The sequence below is a fragment of the Stenella coeruleoalba genome (assembly GCF_951394435.1).
Source record: "Stenella coeruleoalba genome assembly, chromosome: 8".
Classification (NCBI taxonomy): Eukaryota; Metazoa; Chordata; class Mammalia; order Artiodactyla; family Delphinidae; genus Stenella; species Stenella coeruleoalba.
Window position 1 is genome coordinate 38,186,494 of NC_137154.1, and position 24,380 is coordinate 38,210,873.

The 24,380-nt window shown below is 51.0% G+C and overlaps 1 protein-coding gene across 6 annotated transcripts in view; it reads left to right on the forward strand.

The window, feature by feature from the left end:
- Positions 1-1,904: 1,904 nt before the first annotated feature.
- USH1C (USH1 protein network component harmonin) overlaps positions 1,905-24,380 on the forward strand; it is a gene marked incomplete at its 3' end in the record, with an annotated part of 52,435 nt that continues 29,959 nt past the window's right edge. For 3 of the 6 annotated variants that reach the window (XM_079928074.1, XM_079928073.1, XM_079928072.1), the window contains exons 1-13: positions 1,905-2,007; positions 13,072-13,139; positions 14,532-14,675; positions 14,814-14,956; positions 18,665-18,769; positions 18,896-18,920; positions 19,113-19,170; positions 19,451-19,545; positions 21,275-21,359; positions 22,312-22,371; positions 22,532-22,588; positions 22,894-23,036; positions 24,095-24,160. In XM_079928074.1, coding sequence (XP_079784200.1) covers positions 1,972-2,007; positions 13,072-13,139; positions 14,532-14,675; positions 14,814-14,956; positions 18,665-18,769; positions 18,896-18,920; positions 19,113-19,170; positions 19,451-19,545; positions 21,275-21,359; positions 22,312-22,371; positions 22,532-22,588; positions 22,894-23,036; positions 24,095-24,160 — 1,085 coding nt within the window. In that variant the 5' untranslated portion in view covers positions 1,905-1,971. Of the gene's footprint in view, positions 2,008-13,071; positions 13,140-14,531; positions 14,676-14,813; positions 14,957-18,660; positions 18,770-18,895; positions 18,921-19,112; positions 19,171-19,450; positions 19,546-21,274; positions 21,360-22,311; positions 22,372-22,531; positions 22,589-22,893; positions 23,037-24,094; positions 24,161-24,380 lie in introns of all 6 variants that reach the window. The other 3 variants (XM_079928076.1, XM_079928075.1, XM_079928077.1) reach the window with 1 other exon arrangement.

The following is a 24,380-nucleotide window of genomic DNA, read 5'->3' on the forward strand; positions in this document are numbered from 1 at the left end:
GAAATAAAAAGTTTCAGAACAGAGAATAACATTTGTCTTGTTGGACCTTTATAGGAACATTGTGACCCAGACCTACCTGGAGGGCTATAAGAACAAAGAATTCCGGCACCAAGAAATTTGCAACCTCACCCCTACCCCTTTCAGTATAAAAGAAGCCTGAATTCTAACTTGGGGAAGATGGTTCTTTGGGATACTAGTCCACCATGTTCTTGGTCTGCTGGCTTTAAAAATAAAGTTGCTGGGGAGGGGGAAGGGTAAGCTGGGACGAAGTGAGAAAGTGGCATGGACATATATACACTAACAAATGTAAAACAGATAGCTAGTGGGAAGCAGCTGCATAGCCCAGGGAGATCAGGTTGGTGCTTTGTGTCCACCTAGAGGGGTGGGATAGGGAGGGTGGGAGGCAGGTGCAAGAGGGAGGGAATATGGGGATATGTGTATGCATATAGCTTATTCACTTTGTTATACAGCAGAAACTAACACAACACTGTAAAGCAATTATACTCTGATAAAGACGTTTAAAAAATAAAATAAAAAAGTTGCTGTTCCTTGCCCCAACAACTCGTCTCGCAATTTATTGGTCTGTTGTGCAGTGAGCAGTTCGAACTTGGACTCAGTAACAATGGGAGAGGAGAACCAGGATTCAGTTTTATCCCTAAAACCAAGAGGGAAGCATTTAAAGGAGAGAGTCTGCAGGGGGCAGTGGTCATGTAAAAGAAGGATTGGGGTGCCATTGGATGGCATTCCCCTCATAAGGGCATTTGCTGCTCGGCCTGGATTCTATATACGAAATAAACAGCCATATGACATAGTTACGAAATGCAGAAAATCAACAAGGCAAGTTGGAGGGGAATATATTTTGTGTGCCTTTCCTGGGCCTCTGAAAATCTCACAATTCTTTTATCTCTGACCTTAACTAGTTAATATGAAGGGGAGAACATGGATGATATTTTAAGGTTCTTCTCCAGGAAGGATTTATATCTTAAACTAGGCAATAATTTAGCCCAAATAAAAATAGTCTGCTGACAAAACTTCAGCTATTGGTGGTGGGCTGCAAAGGAGGGGGTCTTTAGGTGCCTCTGAAGTTACAGTTGTTCACTGATTTGGGCTGCTGTCCACCTCCTGTCCCCTGTCCCTTGACATGGTGCAAACAGGGCAGGCCCTGACCCTGAGTTAAATCCAAGAACAAGCCCCATAATTAAAAGTGCCCACTCTTTCCATTCACGTCTGTTTTTATCACCCCTCTCCTGGCCCCCTCTTTCCTCTCAGTCTGTCCCAGGGTTGGTTCATCATTATCTTTGCACCCCAGCCCTAGACCTAGGAGTCGAGCAAACTTTGGTTGAATTGAATCAAATGAACCAGATGGGGCCTGGGCCCTGGGTAAAGGTCAGCTGTAAATCAGGATGTCATTGCCAGGCCCTTCTATGCTTCAGTGTGTGTGTGTGTGTGTGTGTGTGTGTGTGTGTGTGTGTGCGCGTGTGTGATTGGAGGGGAGCTAGGGAACGTGGGAGGGGAAGTCAGTTAAGAAGGGGCACTCCCTCCCACTGGTTCACCAAGGAATTCACAAAGAGAAGATGTCTTCCAAGTGGGAAAAACCCACAGAGGAATGCACACTGAAGGTGAGATGCCTGAAAGAGGGTGACAGACAGTTTCCTGAGATCCTTTCCCTCAACTGCGTGTGTTTGGGAGCCATTCCAAGAGCAGCGCCAGCCTCAGGTCCAACCATTGGTGCCACCATTACTGACACACACTCCAGCCCGTTTGCTCCAGGGCGTCACTGAGAGACGACGCGATTCAGGACGTGGGCCTCCCGCCTCCCCGCGGCCCCGCCCCGCCCCGCCCGTCCCAAGTCCCGCCCCCTCCCTCCCAGGCCCCGCCTATCAGGGTCTCCGCCTCTGCCGGCCCGGGGCAACCAAGCACCGGCGCCCGAAGGAGCTAGTTGTGTAGCAAGCGGTTCTATCTGGCTCAGCCATGGACCGGAAGGTGGCCCGAGAATTCCGTCACAAGGTCAGAGCTGCTAGGGGCCCCTCAAGCGCCCCGGACCCCGGAGTCCGGGGCGGAGTGGGTGGGAAGTGGACACCCTCGGCACCACCCCTTGCTTTCCCAGCAGGGCCTGGAGCTTTGGGTGGGCTGGGACCCCGAGGGTCATTTGGTTGCCAGCAGGGATCCCCAGTAAAATGAGGGAGATGCACTGGGACTTCAGGTATAGGAACCACTAAACTGATCTCCTTAAAGTGTCCTTTCTCTTTCTGCGCTCCAGGTTTGGGATTTCTCTGGGGTTAGGATTCCTTCCAGTCTTGGCCTGAGACAGGATACTTCTCTGAGATAGCCCATAGTGGGCAAACCCCCTCCCTCCCGGCGCTTCCAGCTCTGGGCTGTTGGAACGTGTGGAGAGGGGTTGGGGTAGTGTCTGAGAGGTGAGGACTGGTAGAGAGGGGAAGTGGATGCTTCCTTCTGTCTTTTGACCTCACAATTCCAGTTCGAAGCACTCCAGGCAGCCCCCTCCCCACTTAAGGGCATTTCTGGCGGCCTGAGAAGTAGCTGAGGACCTGGGGCTGGCCAGGGGGCAGTGGGAGGAAGGGAGGAGGCTCAGGCAGTCGGCCAGAGCCTTCGGGCTCTCCCCTGGTGTGTCCCAGTGAGGGGCCTCTTTGGTGGCCCGGGATCCTCAGAGACCATCACGGAAAGCTACTGGATTTCACCCAGGCTTTCCAGAACTGTTTCCAGAGCTGTGCAGGAGTCACTGAAGCCCTGAGGTCAAAGAGGACCATTTGAAGGGACCCAGTGGACCACCCCACCAGGCCTGAGGATGCCTCAGAGCCCAAGGATAAAGGCAGGGGTGTCTGGAGCTACCCACAGGCCCTGCCTGAGGGACGGGTGACAGTACCTTGAGGCCTGCCCAGAGGGGCAGTGTCTTTAGCCCAAGCCAACCCCCTTCCCAGGCCTGAGGGGGCAGAGGTCAGGCAGGCAAGGTCAGGTTGCTTAGCCCCTCTCTCGCCACACAGAGGCCCAGGGGAGCCCAAGGAGCCCGCCTGTGTGGAGGCCACAGGGGCTAAAAGCCAGGGGCTTGGGGCTAGGGGCCGACAGTCAGTTGTCCATTTAAGAAACATGTTTTGAGCACCCACTCCGTGCCAGACCCTGCCTGTGCCCTCAAATTGCTGGTCATGTGGGTGGGAGGCAGACCCTACACTAATAACTACCCACAACTGGGTGCTGAGTGTTGGAATCAAGGTTTGGTGGGGGGACAGAGAGAGCAGCTCATACTGGTGGAATCTTCTGAAAATGAGGCCTTGGGATCCCAAGGGTGAGAGATAACGGGAAGTTCAAGCAGGAGTTTGGGGGCTGGCAGATAGCAAGGGGAGTGTGAGACAGTGTTCACCAGTGCATCCTGTTGCAAAGGGACTTGAGGGGAGAAATTTCAGCCGCTGAGGCCGTTTGGTGAGTGTAGATTTCAGGCAACCCACTGTTGAAAGAGCACAACTGCCCGTCCCCCACCCCAAGATGACTCAGGCTTGAATTTCAGTTTCCTGCCCCTGGGCTGAAAATAATGTCGGGTCCTCTTTTGTCTTCTCCTCATGGGGTACTTTTCTCTGCCTCTTTGAGAGAATTATATCTGGAGTCCCTGGTGTCTGACTCAGCCCCTGGGTTAGCCCCTATTCCTCTTCCACAGGCCCCATGGGCTCCAAAGGGCCTCAGGCCTCTGTGTTTCCACTGCCCTGCTCTTCCGCATCACGAAAGTCATTACCTATTAATGCCCCTGTGTGAGCAGGCAGGGCATGCTGGGCAAGGCCGGGGCTGGACTTTGTGCCCTGTTGCTTTGGAGGCAGCAGCAACCTTCCCCTCCCAGGGTGGAGATCATCTAGGAACTGTGGCGAGAAGATGAAGCAGCAGAGGAGAGACCTTGCCTGTTTACTGCTTTCTAAGATGTCCCTTCCTTAGCGTTTCAGAGCAAATTCACCCCTTGGGAATGGTTTGTAACCTAAATAAATTCTTAGTCATTGGAGGTAACATTTTAAAGGTAGTGTGTTGTCATGGAAAGTGCTGTGTGACCTGGAGCAAGTTATTAACCTCTCTGTGCCTCAGTTCTCCAATTTGTTAAATAGGGATAACAATAATATTTAACTAGTGTGTTTATTGTTAGTACCAGATGAGATCTACACATGTGTAGGAAGCTTAAATAGACCCTTTTACTTAGTGAAGCCTCAACAAATGTCCACTGTTGTCTGTTGTCTGAAGTTAGGTAGAACTGGGGTCAAATCTCAATCCTGTCACTCACTGCCAGTGAGACCTTGGGCAAGCAGTCTCGCTGAGCTTTAGTTTCCTTAACTTTGCGTTGAGGTTCATAGTGCTTACCCCACAGGACAGTTAGGATTAAATAGGAATTCAAACACTGGCTTCTCTGGTCATTTGGTAACCATTTGGTAAATGACCACACTGTTCCCAGCTGATACCTGCAGAGCATCCTGTTGGATGAGCCAACAGTCTCCATGCCACTGAGCAGGGACTGTTGGGCTTGTGCAGTTTCCCCAAGGCCACCAGCAGACCAGCAGTACTTGCATGTCCTTCCTGGTCACAGCCTTGGAGTCAGGATACCAAGGTGAGGGGAGGGAGCAACAGAGACTAAGACTTCTACCCGAGAGAACCAGCTTTTCAAAAGAGGGCTGCCCCTGTGCTCACTGCATCCGCATGTTGCAAGAACTTGGTAACTCATTTGCTCAAAAAGTATTTATTGACTGTTCAGCAATCATACATTTATGGGCATCTACACTGTACCCTGCCCAAAGCTAGGAATCTGGCCGAAGAGGTTGGGGGAATAAATAAGAAGGTCAGAAAGAGCCTCTACATTCTAGGGATTTGCTAATCAGTCATTCATTCATGCATGCAATAAATATTGACTGAGCTACTAATATATGCTGGGCAGTACTCTAACCACTGAATAAGAAAACAAAGTCTCTGCCCTCTTAGAGAGCACTTTCTAGTGGGGAAGACAGACAGTTAACAAGTAAACCAAAGTATCATATATGAAAGTATCATATAATGCCAAGTAGTAATGAATGCTATGAAAAAAATAAGCTGGGGTGAGGGGATAAAGAGTGACGAGATAGTACTTTTTATAGGATAGTCAGGGAAACCTCTCTGAAGAAGTGATATTTGAGGAAAGACATAAAAGAAATGAGGGAAGGAGCCATGGGGATATATGTAGAAGAGCATTCCAGGAAGAGGGAACAGCAAGTACAAAGGCCCTGAGGCAAGCATTTGCTTGCCTTCTTTAGGAACAGCAAGTAGGATGGTGTTTCCGAGAAGAATTATGGAATGAAGAGTGCTAGGGGGTGGATCAGAGGGGTGGTGGAGTCCTGATAGGCCATACTCAGGATTTGGGGTTTTGTTCTAAGTGAGAGAAGCCAGCTGGGGAGTGACATGACTGAATTACATTTTAAAAGAATTGCTCTGACTGCTGGTAGAGAACAGACTGAGAGGGCCAAGGGTAGAAAAGGGACCCTCACTTAGGAGGCTTCTGAAGTAGCCCAGGGCACAGGGAGGGGAGGGGGGCGTTGGACCAGGTGGAGTAGCCAGACCGAGGATACATGTTCAAGGTAGACATGACAGGCTTTGCTGATGGGATTGGCTGTGGGTGTCGAGAAAAAGGTATCAAGGGTGAGACTATGAGCTGGGAGGAGGAGCAGGTTGGTGGGGTCAGAGCGGGAGGTGGTGGAAACCAAGAGCTCCATTTTGAATGTTTTATGTTTGAGATGCCTTTTAGATCTCCAAGTACAGAGGTGACTAAGAATGCCCTCTTGCACTGTTGGTGGGAATGTAAATTGATACAGCCACTATGGAGAACAGTATGGAGGTTCCTTTAAAAACTAAAAACAGAACTACCATATGACCCAGCAGTCCCACTCCTGGGCATATACCCTGAGAAAACCATAATTCAAAAAGAGTCATGTACCACAATGTTCATTGCAGCACTATTTACAATAGCCAGGACATGGAAGCAACCTAAGTGTCCATCGACAGATGAATGGATAAAGATGAGTGGCACATATACACAATGGAATATTACTCAGCCATAAAAAGAAACGAAATTGAGTTATTTGTAGTGAGGTGGATGGATCTAGAGTCTGTCATACAGAGTGAAGTAAGTCAGAAAGAGAAAAACAAATACCGTATGCTAACACATATATATGGAATCTAAAAAAAAAAAAAAAAAAAAGATGGTTCTGAAGAACCTAGGGGCAGGACATGAATAAAGACACAGATGTAGAGAATGGACTTGAGGACACAGGGAGGGGGAAGGGTAAGCTGGGACGAAGTGAGAGAGTGGCATGGACATATATACACTGCCAAACGTAAAATAGATAGCTAGTGGGAAGCAGCCACATAGCACAGGGAGATCAGCTCGGTGCTTTGTGACCACCTAGAGAAGTGGGATAGGGAGGGTGGGAGGGAGATGCAAGAGGGAGGAGATATTGGGATATATGTATATGTATAGCTGATTCACTTTGTTATAAAGCAGAAACTAACACACCATTGTAAAGCAATTATACTCCAATAAAGATGTTTAAAAAAATATATCTATATATATATATTTTTAAAAAAAGAAGGCCAGTAGCTGTAGGAGTGTGAAAATCAGGGGAGAGGTCTGTGCTAGGCTAAGCCTCAGTGAATCCCCGGAGAATAGATGGTACTTAAACCCCAGAGACTGATGAGGTCACTTAGGGACACAGTGTAGATGGAAAGAAGACCCAGAACAGAGCCCGGAGCACCCCAATCTGTAAAGGAGAGGAAGAGGAGAAGAAACAGCAAGGAAGGCAGGAGAACCAGCAGAAGGAGGGAGTGATTGGCTGTGCCCAGCACTGGGTCAGATGCTACCAACTAGGTAGCATGAAACGAGTCTCTTGAAAAGATGAAGGACAATAAAACATGGGTCAGATAAATCCAGTACTATCTGGGATGCACAATGTGAAGGCCTGGGCAGAAGCAGAGCTAGATCCATTCACCCCAGCAACATTTATGGAGGGTCCACTCTCTGCCAGCTGCTGAGAACATGGAATTTGTGTTCATTTATTCTTACTTAGTTTAATTAACAAACACTTAGAACTTGCTACTTTCCAGGCACTGTTCTAAGTATTCAACAACTATTAACTCAATGAATAATTAAAAAAAACAATTTTTAATCTCTCATAGAATGATGAAGTCTTATGAGATACTTTTATCCCCATTTTACAGATGAGGAAACTGAAGCACAGAGATGTGCAGACTCAGATGGGGAAGGGACTTGTGGCCTCACTCCCCACCTTCCCCTAGGCCTGTGTCGGGACCAGATACAGATTAGTGAGAGACAGTCAGGTGAAGAAAGGAAGTCCGACACAGCTTGGTGAGTCCCGTGGCAGAGGTGGGGACAAAGTGCCATCCTGTGCACAGAGAATGACAGGACAGGCTTTGTGGCGGAGCCTGAGGAAAGGCTTGACCGAGGAGAGCTGGTATTTGAGGAGACTTGCAGGTGGAGGAAGAGCTCCAGAGAAGAACTGCTGGTACCACCAGTACTAATAGCTAAGGTTTCACACCAGCCATGGTCGCAGTAGGAAGCAGGTGGCTCATCCGAATGGGAAACTGAAGCGTTTTATGAAGGGACTGCATAAGGGGAAGGGCAGGGATGGCTGAGCTGACAAGGCGTGGTAACACAGCCTGGCAGGAGCAGCAGCTGGAGGCCAGGGGCTCCTGAAGGGGCAACGGAAGGGGGTTCCAGAGCAAGGGAGAGCATGGCTGCGAGAGAGGCGCCCAGTCAGACGCTGCAGCCTCAGCTGGAGGCACCTGCCTCGTGGTGGTCCAGCGTGGAGGGAGCCGGGGAATCAGAACCCCACTCCCTTTCTCCCCAGGCCCTCTCACCACCCCCTGGCTGAACACAGCAGGAAGCAGAGGGCAGGGGGCCCGTGCAAAGCTTCCTGGGACATAAAACTGGGTGGAGGAGACTGGGTTGTGGGTCTGGAGGCAAAAAGGAAGAGATCCAGCACACATTTTAGAGCCCTTGAAATTTTGGAGTCCTGGGCACTGTCCTAAGTACTTTATATACATTCATTCATGTAATCCCCACCACAGCCCCAGGAGGGCAAATGTCACCCAGTGGAACAACATGCATTATTTAACTCGCTTCTTGCTCTCTTTCTCCATCTTTGGCCGGGTGCATGCATGGAGTTGAATTTGCATAAGCTGAAGGTTGTGTGCTTCCGCTGTGTGGCTGTTCTGAAAGGCCAGTCCATATGCAGGAAGGCAGGGAGATGAGGCTGGAGAGGGCTCAAGGCCAAAGCCAGAATTTGCCTCCACTGCCCCAGACACGGGGCCTGAACCTTATGAGGGGGGAGATGCACCTCCGCACCACACCATGCAGGCCAATAACACTGAGCCAGCTGAGCATCTGTCAGAGAATGCCCATGCTGGATGGAGGGGACCAGACACAAGTTGGGTGGGAATGGGGGATTGATGTGATAAGGAGACCCCCATACAGTTTTTTGTAGATAGTGGCCTCATTGGGACTTCTGTGCCCAGCATCAAGGGGGATCCAAGAAAAGGAAAAGCTTTCTAAATCTAGCTATAGAAAGAAGACATGGTCTTGCACACAGTAGGTGCTCAGTAAATGTGTATTGGACAAATGCAAACAAGAAAGTTCTGTCTGGTAAGTGGATATCATGTGGGAGTTAGAAAACAAGCAGGGGTTTTGGAGCCAGCAGGCATCTCATCTCTCCCACTTCTCTGAGCCTCGATTTCCTCATCTGTCTAATGGGGATAATAATATCCATCCACTTAGAGGGTTGTTGGGAGGTTAAAGATAATGCAAGTAAAGTTCTTCAGACATAATGGCCAGTCTGTAAGCAGAGTCTGTACTGAATGAGGGAGCCGGGCAAGAAGGGCCTTGGGCTGGGAGGCCCGTGAGGAGGCTCTGGGCTGGGCACGGTCAGGAAAGACTCTAGAAGAGGGGGCTTGGACTCCCCTTAAATGAAGGCAGGGGTCAGGTGGGAGGAGGGAGGGCAATCCCTCTTGCTTGGGTCTGGGACCTACTCTTTGTGAGCAGCGGGAACTGAGCTGAGAGGAGCCAGATCCAGGAGGCTGTGTACTAAGAAGCCATGGGAAGGTGACTGGACTGGGCGGAGAGGAAGGAAGGAAGGCTCTAGTCTAAGGCTAAAGGAGTTCACTCGTCATTCAGCAGACACGCTGAGCACTGTGCACCCGTGTGCATGGCACGGTGCTGTTGAAGACCTACTTGGTGCCAGGTGGGTTACAGGTACCTGAGCTCAAGGTTTCAGGAGAATGGTACAAAGGGCCCAAGGGCAGGGTTCACTGAAGCTGATCCTTGGACTGGTGCTGGGCAGACCCCCCTGGGGAGTTTGCTTGAACCCAGATTCCAGGAGGAGGGGATACCATATACATTTTTAAAATATTTAAAAAGTGAAATTTGAATTACAGTGGTGAGGTTACTGCATGTTTGGGCTTCTAGAGAAAGTTCCATGCTTCTCAGTTGTCTTTCTCGGTTCCTTTTAAAGCCCAGAGGCTGAGGTGTGACTGTGTGTTTTCACTCGGGTGTGGTCAGAGAACAAAGCAGTGCTGTTATCCCTGAGTCTCTCTGGAGACATTCCCCGGTGGAGAATGGTCAGGGTCACCAGAGTACCACCATTTTGATTTATCACTTACATTTGTACTTAAAGAGCATTCTACAGAAACCGGGTATGTTTTCCCAGATATAATGGTGTGTGGATAATTTTTTAAATGGATGAGTTGAATTTCTGGGGGTCGATGAAACATTCTGAGTGAGGATGGGAAGGTTCCGATATGTTGGGGGAAGGGTCTGTTCAGCTGCAGCCTGAGTCCCACTTGGGGAATGATGGAGATCCCCAAGGAGATGACCCTGGAGGAGCAGGTAAGGGCAGAACTGAAGGCCAGGATGGGAGTGACCTAAGCGGTGAGAGTGGATGGACATCAGGCTAAGGAGCTGAACTTTGTGGGCTGCCTCAGAAGGAGACTGGTAGGACGTGGTTTCTCAGTGGGGCCTCTGGATGCAGTGGTCAGCATTGGAGGGCTGCCCACAAGGACCAGGAACCTGGGACCCCCAGGAATAGACTTTTTCCACAAAGAGCATCTCCAGGCGTTCTATGCTTGGCCCAGGAGGGCAGAAAATCAGAACCCTAGACTTTAACATTGGAAATTGCCTTTGTCTTCCATTCCCGCTCTCCACCCAGTGCCTAAATGCTGTCTACCAGGAACAGTGCCTCACTTCCTACATTTAATGATGCAGCAGGAGGCATTTCTGCAAGGAGGGGTGGGAGAGAGCTTCAGTCTTAAGGCCTCAGTGAATAAGAGATTTCTCTCTCCTCTACTTTGTCTTATGTCACCACCCATGGCTGGAATTGAGCTAGAAGCCCTTTGGTTGGGCTCTCCTCACTGCAATCAAAGCAGATGGGATTTTTATGCTTCCTTAGAAAACAGAACATCTGCGGTTCCAAGAGTCACCCAAAAGATGTTGTGTTTTCTTTCTTGTTATGAACCAAACCCAAAGGGTTTTCTTAATAGTACAGAGGAGAGTGGTGGGGATTAGAGATAAGGGAGATCCTCCTGAGAGCAAAGCATTTGAAATTTTGGCCTAAGGAGGCCCTGGAATTTTTTCCTCTGGAAGGCCTGACTCACCCACGCAGTGGTGCCAGCAGGAAGAGCATAGGCTTTGGAATCAGATAGACCAAGGTTCAAATCTTAGCTCTGTCTCTTATTAGCTGTGGGACCTTGAGTGAGATGGCTTAACCTCTCTGGTCTTCAGTTTCCTCATCTGCAAAATGGTGTGAGAACATCGGCCTTGTAGGGCTGGTGAGATAAACAAATGGAATAAAGCCCAGAAAAGCTCCTGGTGCCACCCCATGATGCAAATATTATTTCCCTTCCCCTTCTGTTCCAGCGATTCCCTTTCTCCCATCTGATTGTGGACGTACCAGGAGGCAGGGGGATGGACAAATCCATTTGATGCTTATTTATTGACCACTTACTATGCGTTAGTCACAAGAGATTTGGAACACACAGACCTCATCTTTCTCTCATGGGGTTTTCTGTCTGATGAAGGAAACAGAGCAATTCACAAAAAAGCAAGTCTTTCATTACAAATTGTGACTGTTACAGTGAAGGAATTGAAGCATCTCTGGGGTGTGGGGGTGCGTTCTGTTTAGGTAGGTGAGCAGGGAGACCTCCCTGGGGAGGAGGCCAGCCATGCAGGGAAGAGGGGAAGCAGTCCAGGCAGAGAAAGCAGCACATGCGATGGCCCTGAGGCTAGAGCGAGTGTGGCCCGTGGGAAGCACTGAAAGGAGGCCCATGCAACCAGTCAGGAGCTGAAGTTGGGCTTTGATAAGTTAAGGTAAAGAATTTGGATCTGAATTTTGTTTTGAGTACAATGAGAAGCTATTAAGTACTCAAGTGTTATGATCCAACTTATTTAAATATTTCTGGCCCCTGATCCTAGGGAAATTCAGAATTTTCCTCTGCTCAGACTCCTCTTCCACAGCCGCATGTGGGCAGCCCAGGCCCATCTTGACGCTGTTCCCCACCCCTCTCTTGCAGGCCCAGGCAGAGCAGGGAGAGAGAGTCCAGGCTGGCCCCTCGTAGAGATGAGCTTTTGGAGGTACCCACTTCTGTGGTGTGTGTAAAAGCCCGGGCTACCACCTAAGGTTCGGTACCACCCACTGTAGCTGATGCTTCTGTCCCCCATCTCTGGCTGGCTGGGAGCCCCTGGCCTGGAGGAGAGGGGCAGTGAAGTAGGAGAAAGCAGCAGTACCCTTCTTGGAGCAGGGGGGATATAAACTTCTGTAGCTGCTGAAGCCCAACTGTGAGTCAGTGAGTGCAGGGCAAGCCTCCTAGGTTATTCTCATCTTTAATGAAATGCTCAGCCTAATTCCAGAGGGACGGGGGTACAGCTAGGTGGAGACAAGAAATCTGTATTCTGTACCCCTCCTGTTCAGTCCAGAAATCCCAAAGGCTGGGTCCAGTACGTCCTCTCTGTGTTGGGACAGACAGATTTCCCCCAACCTTCCAGAGTCCTTAAGATGCCCGTAGAAAAAGGCAAAGATGCCCTGGCCCTCCTCTGAGGACCAATCAGGTGGGAGCTTCCAGCTTCCAGCAGCAGCTTCTCCCTCTGTGGGCTGAGGCCCTGGACCATGCTGTTGGGCCTGGAGGCTGGAGGAGGGAGGGACCCAAGGACCCCTCGAGCCTCCACCCTGCCCTCTTACTCAGTCCTGGGCTGAAGAGAGAGCTAAGGATATAGTGCACAGAGATTCACACTGAGCTGTCCCAGGGAGTGGAATCTGGGGCTCCTGGCCCACCAGCTCCCCTGGGACTGAGGTGCTAATGAAACAGCTCTTGACCCTGACCTTGGACTCCCAGCCGTTGACGTCAGTGAAGTTGAAATAATGTAACCCGATTCTCCCCTTGGGGTGGCGGGGGAGGCATACAGGGGCATGGGAAGGGGAAGGACTGACCAGAAGTCAGGGCCGACCCAGCTTAGGCCAGGACTGGACAAGGAAGAATCCAGTGGTAGGGCGCTCCCGGCCGGTGGGATGTGCTCTATGAGCGAGTGGCCTAAATCCTTTCTGATAGCAGCTATCTGGCACTACAGCCACCATCAGGTAAGACAGTGGGCTTCTTCCAGAGTGGGGAGCTGACATTGGTGTTGCCACACTGGACACAGGTGACATAGCCATGGAGGTGATCGGCAGCATGGCTGCCATGGGGGTGCATTGCTGTCACATGGGGGTTCACGTGTATGATATGCGTGTGCATCCCTGTGTGCACACGCATCACTCCACCTGGGGACGAGGCTCAGCCTGACCACATCGGATGCTTAGAGGTACTCCTGGGGCCACGTCGGGGTGGTCTGCACAGTCTGATGTGTTGGAGTCAGGGGGCCACCCTGGCTCTGGCTTCCTTCCTCTTCTCACAACCCTGAGGAGATGTGGAGGAGGTCCCCCAGCAGGGGCCTCCCCTTCCCTGGGATCTGCTATCGGGGTGCTGGGCCTGGAGTTGTAATTCTGCCTTTGGGTTTTCCAGGTGGATTTTCTGATTGAAAATGATGCAGAAAAGGACTATCTCTACGATGTGTTGCGGATGTACCACCAGTAAGTGTACTGGGTCCAGCTCCTGTGGGCCACCCCGGGGACCTCTGTCTTCAGGGAAACCTGGGATGGATTGTTCTGAGACAGGAGGACCTCCCCCTCTTATCCTGGGGGGCTCAGGGAGGCTGATGCTCGGTGTTCCTGGGAATCAAATAGACACGCCACTCACTTGTCTCAGCAAATATTTACACAAATACACTGTGTATGGCTCTGTGCTAGCGGATAGGGGTACACGTATAAGCAAGACAGACTGGTTGCTGCCACCTAGTTGCTTACAGTCTGATGGGGGAGGCTGTCAGGTAGCCAGATAGGTTCAACAGAGTGTGATTGCTAGGATAGGACAGGAAATGCCAGCTAGTCCCAGTGCCGGCATCAGATGCCTGTTATCGCTCACCCGCTTTTTGATTCATTCAGCAACATTTATAAGCTCCTGCCACTGGCCGGGCACCATGCAGAATGTGGAAATGAATATCTACTTCCTTTCCTCAACTAACTTGTGGCTTAATTGGGGGAGATGGACAGACACTAGCAACACAAGGAACTGTAATACAAGTTCCAGTGAAATAACTGCTGAGTAGAGGAAAGCAGGAAAGCAGGAATGTACAGAAAGGAGTTCTCAGTTCTAACTGTGGAGGGAGGATCAAGAAGGCTTGAGCTAGGTTTTTGAAGGGTAAGAAGGATTTTGCTGGGTGGAAATATCAGGGAAGGACATTCCAGGGTGAGAGATCAACATAAGCAACGGTTCAGAGATGTGAAAGCACAGGTTGTGACAGAGACCATAACAGCCACCAGCCTGGGCAGTTCCACAGAAACAGGTCATGGAGGCCCTGAGCCTACCAAGAAGGATGGACTGTGTCCTCTGGGCAGTGGGGAGCCATCGAAGGGTTTTGAGAAGGGGAGCAATTTACATTTTAAAAAAAGATGGGCTGAGAGTGAGCCAGTCAGCTGGCAGCTGGAGAGGTGCTGGCCCCAGACGTTGAGGGTCTGAACGGTCTGAGGTGGAAGCTTGTGAGAGATAGTATGAGGCTGCAGCTCAGAGCAGGAAACAAGGGGATGAGAGGGCTCACCGCCATCTCACAGAGGTTTCCTGTCTGGAAGGATGCTGGGCTTCAGAAGTAGCAGAGCTGACTTTGAATCCTGGCTTGATTTCATCCGCAGGATGAGTGAACAACCCCTACTTCGATGGTTTCCTTGAGATACTTACATGGGAGAACGGACTCTTCTGAGGCATCCGACCCATCGATAGGGGCTCTGGGCATTTCAGGAGAGTTCTCCTCAATCCAAGGCCAGGGCCCAGTGGGTGGGGACCCAGCCCAGGACTGCTTCCTCTGGGAATCCTGGGGTCTCAGAGGTCATGGCTAAGGGGGAGGCTTCAGGGTCCCTGTGTCTCTGCAGAACCATGGACGTGGCCGTGCTTGTGGGAGACCTGAAGCTGGTCATCAACGAGCCCAGCCGCCTGCCCCTGTTTGACGCCATCCGGCCTCTGATCCCGCTGAAGCACCAGGTGGAGTACGACCAGCTAACCCCCCGGCGCTCCAGGTGCGGAGGGAGCCGCAGGCCGGAGGCGGGGCAGGGGAGAGGTCACCCTGGGATGGACAGGGTCGCTCACGAGTGGATGGGGCAGCGCTGGCCATCAGGCCAGAGCTGGGCCGTCACCAGTCCCTCCTCCCTTGGCAGGAAGCTGAAGGAGGTGCGTCTGGACCGGCTGCACCCCGAAGGCCTCGGCCTCAGCGTGCGTGGTGGCCTCGAGTTTGGCTGCGGGCTCTTCATCTCCCACCTCATCAAAGGTGGCCAGGCAGACAGCGTCGGGCTCCAGGTGAGTGAGCAGAGCTCGGGGGATGTGGGGACCAAGCCCTCAGGCTTCCTGCCTCCGCCTCATTCACTCACTAGGCTGTGTGGTGTAACATGGTCACCTCGCCCTTCTGAGCCTTTGGGAGAGGGAAAGGGTGACGTATCCTGGCAGAGTGTCCTTGGGCCTCTACAAGTGTGGCTGCAGGCACTTGCCTGTTTTCTTTTTTCTTCTTTCAGTTTTTATTGGCGTAGAGTTGATTTACAGTGTTGTCTTAGCTTCAGGTGTACAGCAAAGTGAATCAGTTACACATATACATATATCCACTCTTTTTTAGATTCTTTTCCCATATAGGCCATTATAGAGTATTGGGTAGAGTTCCCTGTGCTGTACAGTATGTCCTTATCTATTTTGTGTATAGTAGTGTGTTGCCTGTTTTCTTGAGTGGAGCTGAGAACCTGGCTCCCAGCTGTTGCTGCCCCTGCTGCACTGCACCCCACCTCCCTTATGTCTGAAGGAAGAGCATAATTATGTCCTGACACCTGAAGTTCTGGACACATAGCCTTCTCCCTGGAAGGGAAAAGGAAATACTGGCATAGTGCAGTGCTTCAGAGCATAGACTCTGGAGCTGGAATGTCCTGGCTTTGCTATTCATTAGCTGTGTGACTTTGATGAAATTACTTAACCCCCTGCCTCAGTTTCCTCATCTGTAAAATGGGATGATGATACTAGTACTTACCTCATCAGGTTGTTAGGCCGGAATAAATGAATTCATATTACAAAGTACTTGTATCAGTATCTGGCACATAAATGCTGTGTGTTAGTTTGCAGAAAACAACGTGCATTTTACGCTCCCAGAATATATATGATTTGTTTGTGTTTGCTTAAGGAAACACACACACACACACACACACACACACACACACACACACACACACAATGCAAAGCAGTTACTTGTTGGAGGGGGAGCTGGAGTGGATGGGGGATAAGGTGAGATGGAGTCTTTTAAGGCTACGTCTTTTAATATTATTTGGCTGATTTGAATCATATGAATGTACTATTTTTTTCTAAATTCTTTTTATTGAAGTATAGTTGATTGATGTGTTAATTATTGCTGTACAGCAAAGTGACTCAGTCATAAACATATATACATTCTTTTCCATATTCTTTTCCATTATGGTTTATCACTGGATATTGAATATAGTTCCCTGTGCTGTACCATAGAACCTTGTTGTTTATCCATTCTATATATACCAGTTAACACTGTGTGTTTGTTAAGCAAGCAGAGAGGGAGATTTAATAAACACCTATAATGTGCCAGGTAACATGTTGACAGCCAGTTCTCACTGTATGCCTGGGCTTTCTCATCCCCATTTTACAGAGTTGATAGAAGATCAGGGACTTGACTAGAGTCACACAGCCAGTAAGTGGCAAAACCAGGATTTGAACCTGGGTCTCCTGACTGCCAAGTCCAGGGATCTCTCTTCAGCACCCCAGGGGCCCCTCCCTTGGGGTCGCCACGCCTCAGTGTCTGGGCAGAGATGGGCAGACCTCCAGGTCTCGCTCCTGCCAGAGCCCAGCGCTGTGTTTTTATATGTCCAGACAGAAGAGGCCCTCCCACCCCCGCCCAGGGCTTCCAGCATGTTTGTTACCAGCATCCCAATCTGGGCTGCCAAGCCAGGGGCTTCAGGGGCCCTGACGGCTAATGGTACAAGACACCGTGGAGTGGGAGGTGGAAACTGGGAGCTGACAGACATCGCTTTGTTCTAAATCCCTGTCTCACGGCTCACTGGTAGCGTCTGAAATTTCAGCCCCTTCATTATTCCTCTCCTGTGCCACACATTTTCCAGCCCAGAAACACAGCCAGAGAAAAAACATAATGAGCTCTTCTCTTGGCGTCAGCTGAGCCCTCTTTTTTTTCCAGGGTGAGGTCTCCTCCTAGGACAAGCACTTCTCAACGATTCCTCCATGATTGGGGGCCTCAGGGCGTTTTAATGAAACGTAGACTTTTACCTTCCTGCCTGTTTCTCAGGCTTATGAATTATCAACCCTTTCTCGGGTTAACGGGCTCATCTCTCCTTTGTGCCGCTGTCCCTCAGATCGTCATTTCACTGTTGCCCTTGCACAAAGGGCCTTTTGCAGGGCTCCACGCGGGAGCGAGAGGGAGAGGAAAGTCAATCCTGCAAGCTGAGCCGGGGGTTGTGTGGGAATCGTTCCACTGGGGTCCCGGGCAGGTTCCCTTTTGGAACAACACAGGGAGCTTCACTCAGAGCAGCTTGGGGAAAACATCTGCATCTATTCACCTGTCTGGGTGGGGTTCATGTTTCTGGGGAGATCGCATGTCTGAGGGCGGGGGAGGGGCATGTTCAGACACAGCCTGGCTCAACTGAAGGTCCCGTTGATTTGACCTGTGAGGCTGGGCCCCGAGTGGGGGCCTTGGACCCAGCCCTGGGACTCCTCCATCTCTGCACTTGTCCCCCTACTGGAGTTATTTTAGATTTTTGTCCAAGTGTATCCTGTCTGAACCTACGTCCTCTGCCCTGCACAACTTGCTGTATAGTCCAAGGCTAGAGAATAATTCTGTGTGCCTTGGTTGTCCCAGCTGTAAAATGGACAGAGTTATCCCTGCCTTTCCTATGGGACTTGAGGGCTCTGTCAGGTGGCAAGGATCCAGAGAGGACAGGACACAGGGAACCGCAGCCAAGCTTGGCCAGAGTCCCTTCTCTTCTGCTTCCAGACACCCAAGAGACAACACTTGTCTGTCAGGGAGCCCTGATGTCAAATCTCAGCAGCACTGTTCACTAGCTGGGTGACCTTGAGCAAGTCACCTCACCTCTCTGAGCCTCAGTTTCCTCATCTGATTAACAGACACGCAGAGTTGTTGTGAAGAACTGCTGCAAGGAGGCCATCCAGCCATCCTCCTTCCATGAGAAGGCCCCAGAAACCTAGAGGGGTCCTTAGTGACCGCCCCCCCTGCCCCTGTCGCGCCTCTTTGAGCCCCTTGCCAGACCACTGAGAAGACGGGGGTCTGGGTCCAGGTGTGGAAGGGAAGTGTTTGGGTGACAATAGGGAGAAGGTGACTCTGGGGGTTGTTGTAAAGGGTAGGTGTTGGCCTGGAGGACCCCTCAGAGGCTATGTGCCCACCCAGCCCCCAGACCTCACTGAGAGTCAAGCTGCGTCCCCTACACTTACTAACAAGTCTCTAAAGGGTCAGCATGTGTGGTGTGAGGTAGTCCGCCAGCTGACCTGCCCTGGCCTCAGGCTGGAGAGGGTCGGGTCATCCACGATCCAGTCCCTGCTCTGTAGCTAATGATTGTGACTGTGGACAAAACATCACCTCCTGGGCCTCAGTTTCAACTGATGTCTGAGGATCCTTCCAGCCCCGTAGTTATTAAATGGGGAGCTTCAGGACTGATCCCCAGGGCCAAGGTGCTCAGAGGACAAAGGCCAGGGAAGAGCTGCTTGAATCTTGTTGGAGGGTCGCCCTTCGCATGAATTCCAGAACCTGATGGTGCCCCAGTGGGTGGAAGGGACAGAGTGAGGGTACAGAATCCTGACTTCTCCTCCCAGCTCTGCTACCCGCTCTCTGTGCCCCTCGCCCCCATCTTGGTTCCCCCATCTGTAAAATGGGCAGAAAGACTTCTGGAGAGCAGGCCAGGAATATCTGGCCATGAGCCTGCCCAGCTGCCCGATGCTTCCTCACCCCGGTGCGTCTTCTCTCTGCCTGTGGTTAAGGTAGGGGATGAGATCGTCCGGATCAATGGGTATTCCATCGCCTCCTGCACCCATGAGGAGGTCATCAACCTCATCCGCACCAAGAAGACTGTGTCCATCAAAGTGAGACGTGAGTGAGGCCAGAGCACGGGGGTGCTGACGGTGGGGCAGGGTGGGGCACCTGGTGGTACCCAGCTCCTAGGGGAGGAAGGAAGGGCAGAGGAGCCATCCTAACCCCCATGCCTTTCTCCCACAGACATCGGCCTGATCCCTGTGAAGAGGTGAGCAGGACCCTCCTCTGCAGGCAGACTCCTCCCTATGGGCTCAGGGTCCTGGATCAGCCTGGGGTCTGGCCAGCACTGCCCCTGGGCCAGTGATGGTGCAGGCTTCAGATGGGGAAGATTTGGATTTGGGGCCTGGTGCCTCAAACATCTCTCTCTAATGACCCGCCTTCTACTCTCCCCTGCCATCAGCTCTCCCGATGAGCCCCTCAAATGGCAGTATGTGGATCAGTTTGTGTCGGAATCTGGGGTAAGGGCAGGACCGCCGGTGATGGGGGCTGGATGGGGTAGCTGGTCCTGAAGGAAGGCCTTCTCTAGGGATGTGTCCTCAGGGGCTTCATATAGGCCCCCAACACATCCAGAATGCCCCTGTGGGTGGTGGCCCAGCTGGTATAGACGCACACTCCCAGGGACAAAACGGCAGTCGGGCTCACGTGGGGACAGCATCGCTCGCCCCGAAGGCCTTGTGAGCACAAGAGGCCCCTTGCACAATGCGGACACCCGGTGACCTTATCGTCTCCCTCCCTCAGGGTGGGCAGACCAGCCTGGGCTCCCCCAGCAGTCAGGAGAACAAGGAGAAGAAGGTCTTCATCAGCCTGGTGGGCTCCCGGGGCCTTGGCTGCAGGTGGGTGGCAGGTACGCCCTGGGGCTCACTCATGGCCAGCAGACCCCAATAGGTCCCTCACACCACTCCCCTTTCTCACTGCTGCTTCTGAGGAGACTTTTGTCCACTAGTGATGACACTTCTTGGTGCTTGTTTTCCCCTCTGAGCTTCACAACAGCCCTGTAGGGCCAGAGGGACAGCTCTAACAGGCCCATTTTACAGAGGAGGAAACTGAGGCCCAAAGGCAGAGCCATGTTCCTTTGGTGGGCCCTCAAGTCATGCAAAAGGAACCTGTCAAGCTGATCATCTCTGTCACAGTTCCCTTCTCACTTATTACCTTGTGGCTTCCTTAGGAGGCAGCCAGGGAGTTGCAAACAGGCATTGAGTCTCATGGGGCATTCTTGTTAAGCACACGGGTACTGCAGTTAGAGATCTAGGCCCTGCTGTGCCACCTATGAGCTCTAGAACCTTGGACTAGTTACTTAACCACCCTGACCCTCAGTTTCTTTTATTTATTTATTTGTTTGTTTGTTTGTTTTGGTTGCATCAGGTCTTAGTTGCGGCAGGTGGGCTCCTTAGTTGCAGCTCGCCAGCTCCTTAGTTGCGGCACGTGGACTCCTTAGTTGTGGCATGCGAATTCTTAGTTGCGGCATGCATGTGGGATCTAGTTCCCTGACCAGGGATCAAATCCGGGCTCCCTGCATTGGGAGCACAGAGTCTTAACCACTGTGCCACCAGGGAAGTCCCCTCAGTTTCTTTCTCTATAAATCAGCAGTAATAGTCCCCATATCACAAGGCTGTTGTGAGGAAGAGTGAGATGACAGAATGAAGTACCAAGCTTAGTGCCTGGCAGGTAGTAAGCAGTTCATAAATATTAGCTATTATTATTTGTCTTTTTTTTTTTTGACCGCACCACGAGGCTTGTGCGATCCTAGTTCCCCGACCAGAGATTGAATCTGGGCCTTCGGCAGCGAAAGCGCAGAGTCCTAACCACTGGACCACCAGAGAATTCCCTAAGTTATTCTTCTTATTTCCATTCCATCACATTTCTGACAAGCATAAGTGATTAAAAAAAAAAAAAGTCCCTCCTTTCTAAGAAATTATAGCTTAATATAGAAGCCAACCACATAAATAGTTCCAGTTTTGAGGGACTCTGTCACGGAGCTGCATTCTGGGTCAGGCGTGGCAAATAAGTTTTCCATCCTGTGCTCTCTCTAGTCAGTTAGTGGTGGCTGCCCTGGAGTACTATTTTGAAAAGAACTTTAATGCTGTATCTAGGCGTAGGTGGAAAAGAGTGTGGCGATTGATTAGTGATATCTGCCACAGATCTGGGAGGGGAGATTAACAAACAGTACAAGTGCCATCCTTGCTGTAGGTGTTTTAGGAGCACGGGGAAGGGAGCAACCAGCTTAGTCAGGGGATAGAATAAGGAGATTGGTTAAAACCTTGGAGAGGAGATAACATTTGAGTGTTGAGGAATGCATAGGAAAATGCTAGAAAGAGAGAAGAAACAGCATATGCAATAGGTTGGATGAGAGGTTGGGTAGGGGGAATTAGACGTAGCTTTCTGTTGGTAGTTGCCACAGGGAAATGAGGCTGGACAGGTAGACAGAGGCTGAACAGGTAGATGACAGAGGGCTTGGGTACTGAGCTCATGCGTGACCTGGACACACAGGCATGGGGGCCGGTCATTGCAAATGAGCAAGCACTGAGGAGCAGAGGCTCACCTCATCTCCCGAATCTCCCACAGCATTTCCAGCGGCCCCATCCAGAAACCTGGCATCTTCATCAGCCACGTGAAGCCTGGCTCCCTGTCTGCTGAGGTGGGGCTGGAGGTGAGTGACCCTGGGCCTGCCCCAGTGGGGCCCCTGTGGGGTGCAGGGTCAGACTGTGATCGCACAGGGATGGAGCACGTGCTTTCCCACACAGCCCTCTCTCAACACTCACTGGCTGATGATTCCTACTAACCCCCAAAGGGAAGGCTTCACAGAGCGGGTGACATTTGAGCCTTTCTCCAGCCCTTCTCCAGCTCTGAGAGCCTTTGGTCCTGAGCTTGGGATGTAGTAATAATAATCAGAATTGACATTCATTGAGCGTTAACTGGATTGGACATTGTTCTAAGCCCTTTAAAATGTATAAGAACTCTGAAAATTAGGTACTATCGTTAGCCTCATTTTACAGATGAGGAAACTGAGAGCCAGAGAAAGATCTTTCCAAGATCATGTACGTAGTATGGCAGGGCTGGGATTCAAACCTAGGTGGTCTGATTCCAGAGCTAGATAGAACTCTTAACCTCTTCTTTGGACAAGTTATTTCCTCTTTCTCTGCTTCAGTTTCCTATCCTGTAAAATGGGGGTACTAGCCTTCCTTCTGGGGTCATTGTGTAGATTAAATGTATTAATACATGTGCTTAGAACTGTGTCTGGTACCTACTGAGGGATCGATTAACGTTAGCTATTATACTAATTATTATTATGATTCCACACAGAATCTACTATATGAGAAGCTTAAAGGCTCGTAAGTCTACAAACTGAGTTTTTAAAGCAAATGTCGTAAATTCAGCCAAAGTAATGAACTTATAAAGGTGTAATATTTGACAACTGATGAAAGAGATATGGGGTGGAGGAGCCCTGGGAGGACCCTATTGGAACTCTGCTCTTTCGGAAGAGTTGAGGTACAGCTACTTGAAGACCCAACGTCTGATGCTGACCTCCAGGGGGAGCTCTTCCAACAGACTGAGTGTACAGATAATACAAACATGCTGATCCCTCTCCGTTTCTCCACCAGCCAGGGGACCAGATTGTCGAAGTCAATGGCATCGACTTCTCCAACCTGGACCACAAGGAGGTGAGATGTGGGTTTTTCACCTTCTGGCTGCGATCCTCTCTGCTGTCCTCTTCTCACCTACGTCCCCCTTGCCACAATGTCTGAAACCTTCTGTGCTCTCCAGAGGCCTCAACTACTCTGATCTGTCAGGTCTCAGCTGACTATCTGCCTGTCCCCACAGGCCGTGAACGTGCTGAAGAGTAGCCGCAGCCTGACCATCTCCATCGTAGCCGGAGCTGTAAGTCCAGAACGAGCTGGTGGGGGCCCCGTGACCCCTGACCTGCAGCCCAGCTGCTCAGACCCCTGATCTCTGACACACACTCGTGGGAAAGGCCAAGGGGTCTCCTTCCCTGAAGCTCTGATAGCAGCTGGGGAGGATTTCTGCCCAGCCAGAAGCTTGGGTCAGACAGAGCAGGAGCCACAATGCCTGACATGGGGGGCCACGGAGATGAGAAGGCAACCCAAATCTTGGCCCTCAAACTCTGGCAGTGGACTTCTAGGTTCCCAGGGGACTGAGCAAGGCACCTCTTTTCTCCCCATGAGGGCCGGGAGCTGTTCATGACAGACCGGGAGCGGCTGGAAGAGTTCCGGCAGCGCGAGCTGCAGCGACAGGAGCTTCTGATGCAGAAGCGGCTGGCGATGGAATCCAACAAGATCCTCCGGGAGCAGCAGGAGATGGAGCGGCAGTGAGTGTGGCCAGCCAGGAGGCCCCTGCCCTGCCCTCCCAGACCACTGTACCATCCCACCTGCCTTTCTTCCTGCCCACTGCATCCTGAGCTGACTTTATTCTCTCCCTCGAGGCCTGTCTTCAGACCGGATGGGTTCAGTGATGCTCAGTGGAAGCATTCCCTGCCTCCAGACCATGAGGCTCCTCCCTCCTTGCCAAGGAAAGCCCTTGATTTCCAAGACCCAGGAATATGGAAAATAGGATGCTACTAGCAATAACTAACATTTGTCAAGTGCCAGCCATGTGGCTGGCATTGTATTAGGGCCTTGTTTACGTTCCTCAACTGAATTCCCATAATAGCCCTGGGAGATAGATGGTATTAACCCATTTTATAGGTGAGGAGACTGAGACTCAGAGAGGTTACACCACTTGTGTACAAAGTCAGACATGGCTAAGCTGTGGAATTCATACCCAGGCAGTTTGGCTGCCCCATCTATGGTGATCAGAACTACCCCCCACCAACCCCAGAGTGGCTGGGATGATGACTGAGAGAATTCATAAGTCAAAAACTATTGTCAAAATCCCAATCCAGATACATTCTATGAGCATAATAAGAATTTGGGAAAGGAAAGTGGACAGGATCTTTCCACCTCTCCCTTCACAGAATTTGCCTGAAGAACCACCCTGGGTGGTACCTCTGCCCATTACTCTGGCCTTGCTTAGCAGCCCCGGCTTTGCCCCTGGGGTCTGGGGCCCTCCTCTGGGAGGACCTCACTCAGTCAGTCACTTTATGCTGGTGTTTAGAGGTGGCTGCATGGCATGTGGCCTGCACTGAACTGCCTCCAGTCTCCCGCAGTGCAGAATCTCTGCTCAGCAGTGCCAGACGAAACCACACAAGAGCACAGGATCCAGACTTTTCTGGATCCTCTTTCCCAGCATCCAAATTTGGTCCAGGCATCCTTGGAAAGGAGCCTGGAAGGAATATTTAAAACTTTTCTCAAATCAGAGGTTAGCTGCAAGGAAGAGTTAACTTCTCTGACATAGACTCCAACATGCCAACTTGCATTTGTGTTTCAGAAGGAAAAAGGAAATTGCCCAGAAGGCAGCAGAGGAAAATGAGAGATACCGGAAGGAGATGGAACAGTGAGTGCCTTGGCCCCATGTGTCTGCACACACATGTCTGTGCGTGGACGTGAGTGTACTCGCGGGAGTGCGGCCCCAGAGGCCACCTCCAGGCCCAGTTTACCTGGCCCTCTTGTCCCCTTGTGGACCGTCCTTTATTTGTGGTCATTCCATAATCCTAGTAAAACCCATCATATTAGGGTAACTGGAATACAGTCTTGTAACTGTCAGGGTGGCATTC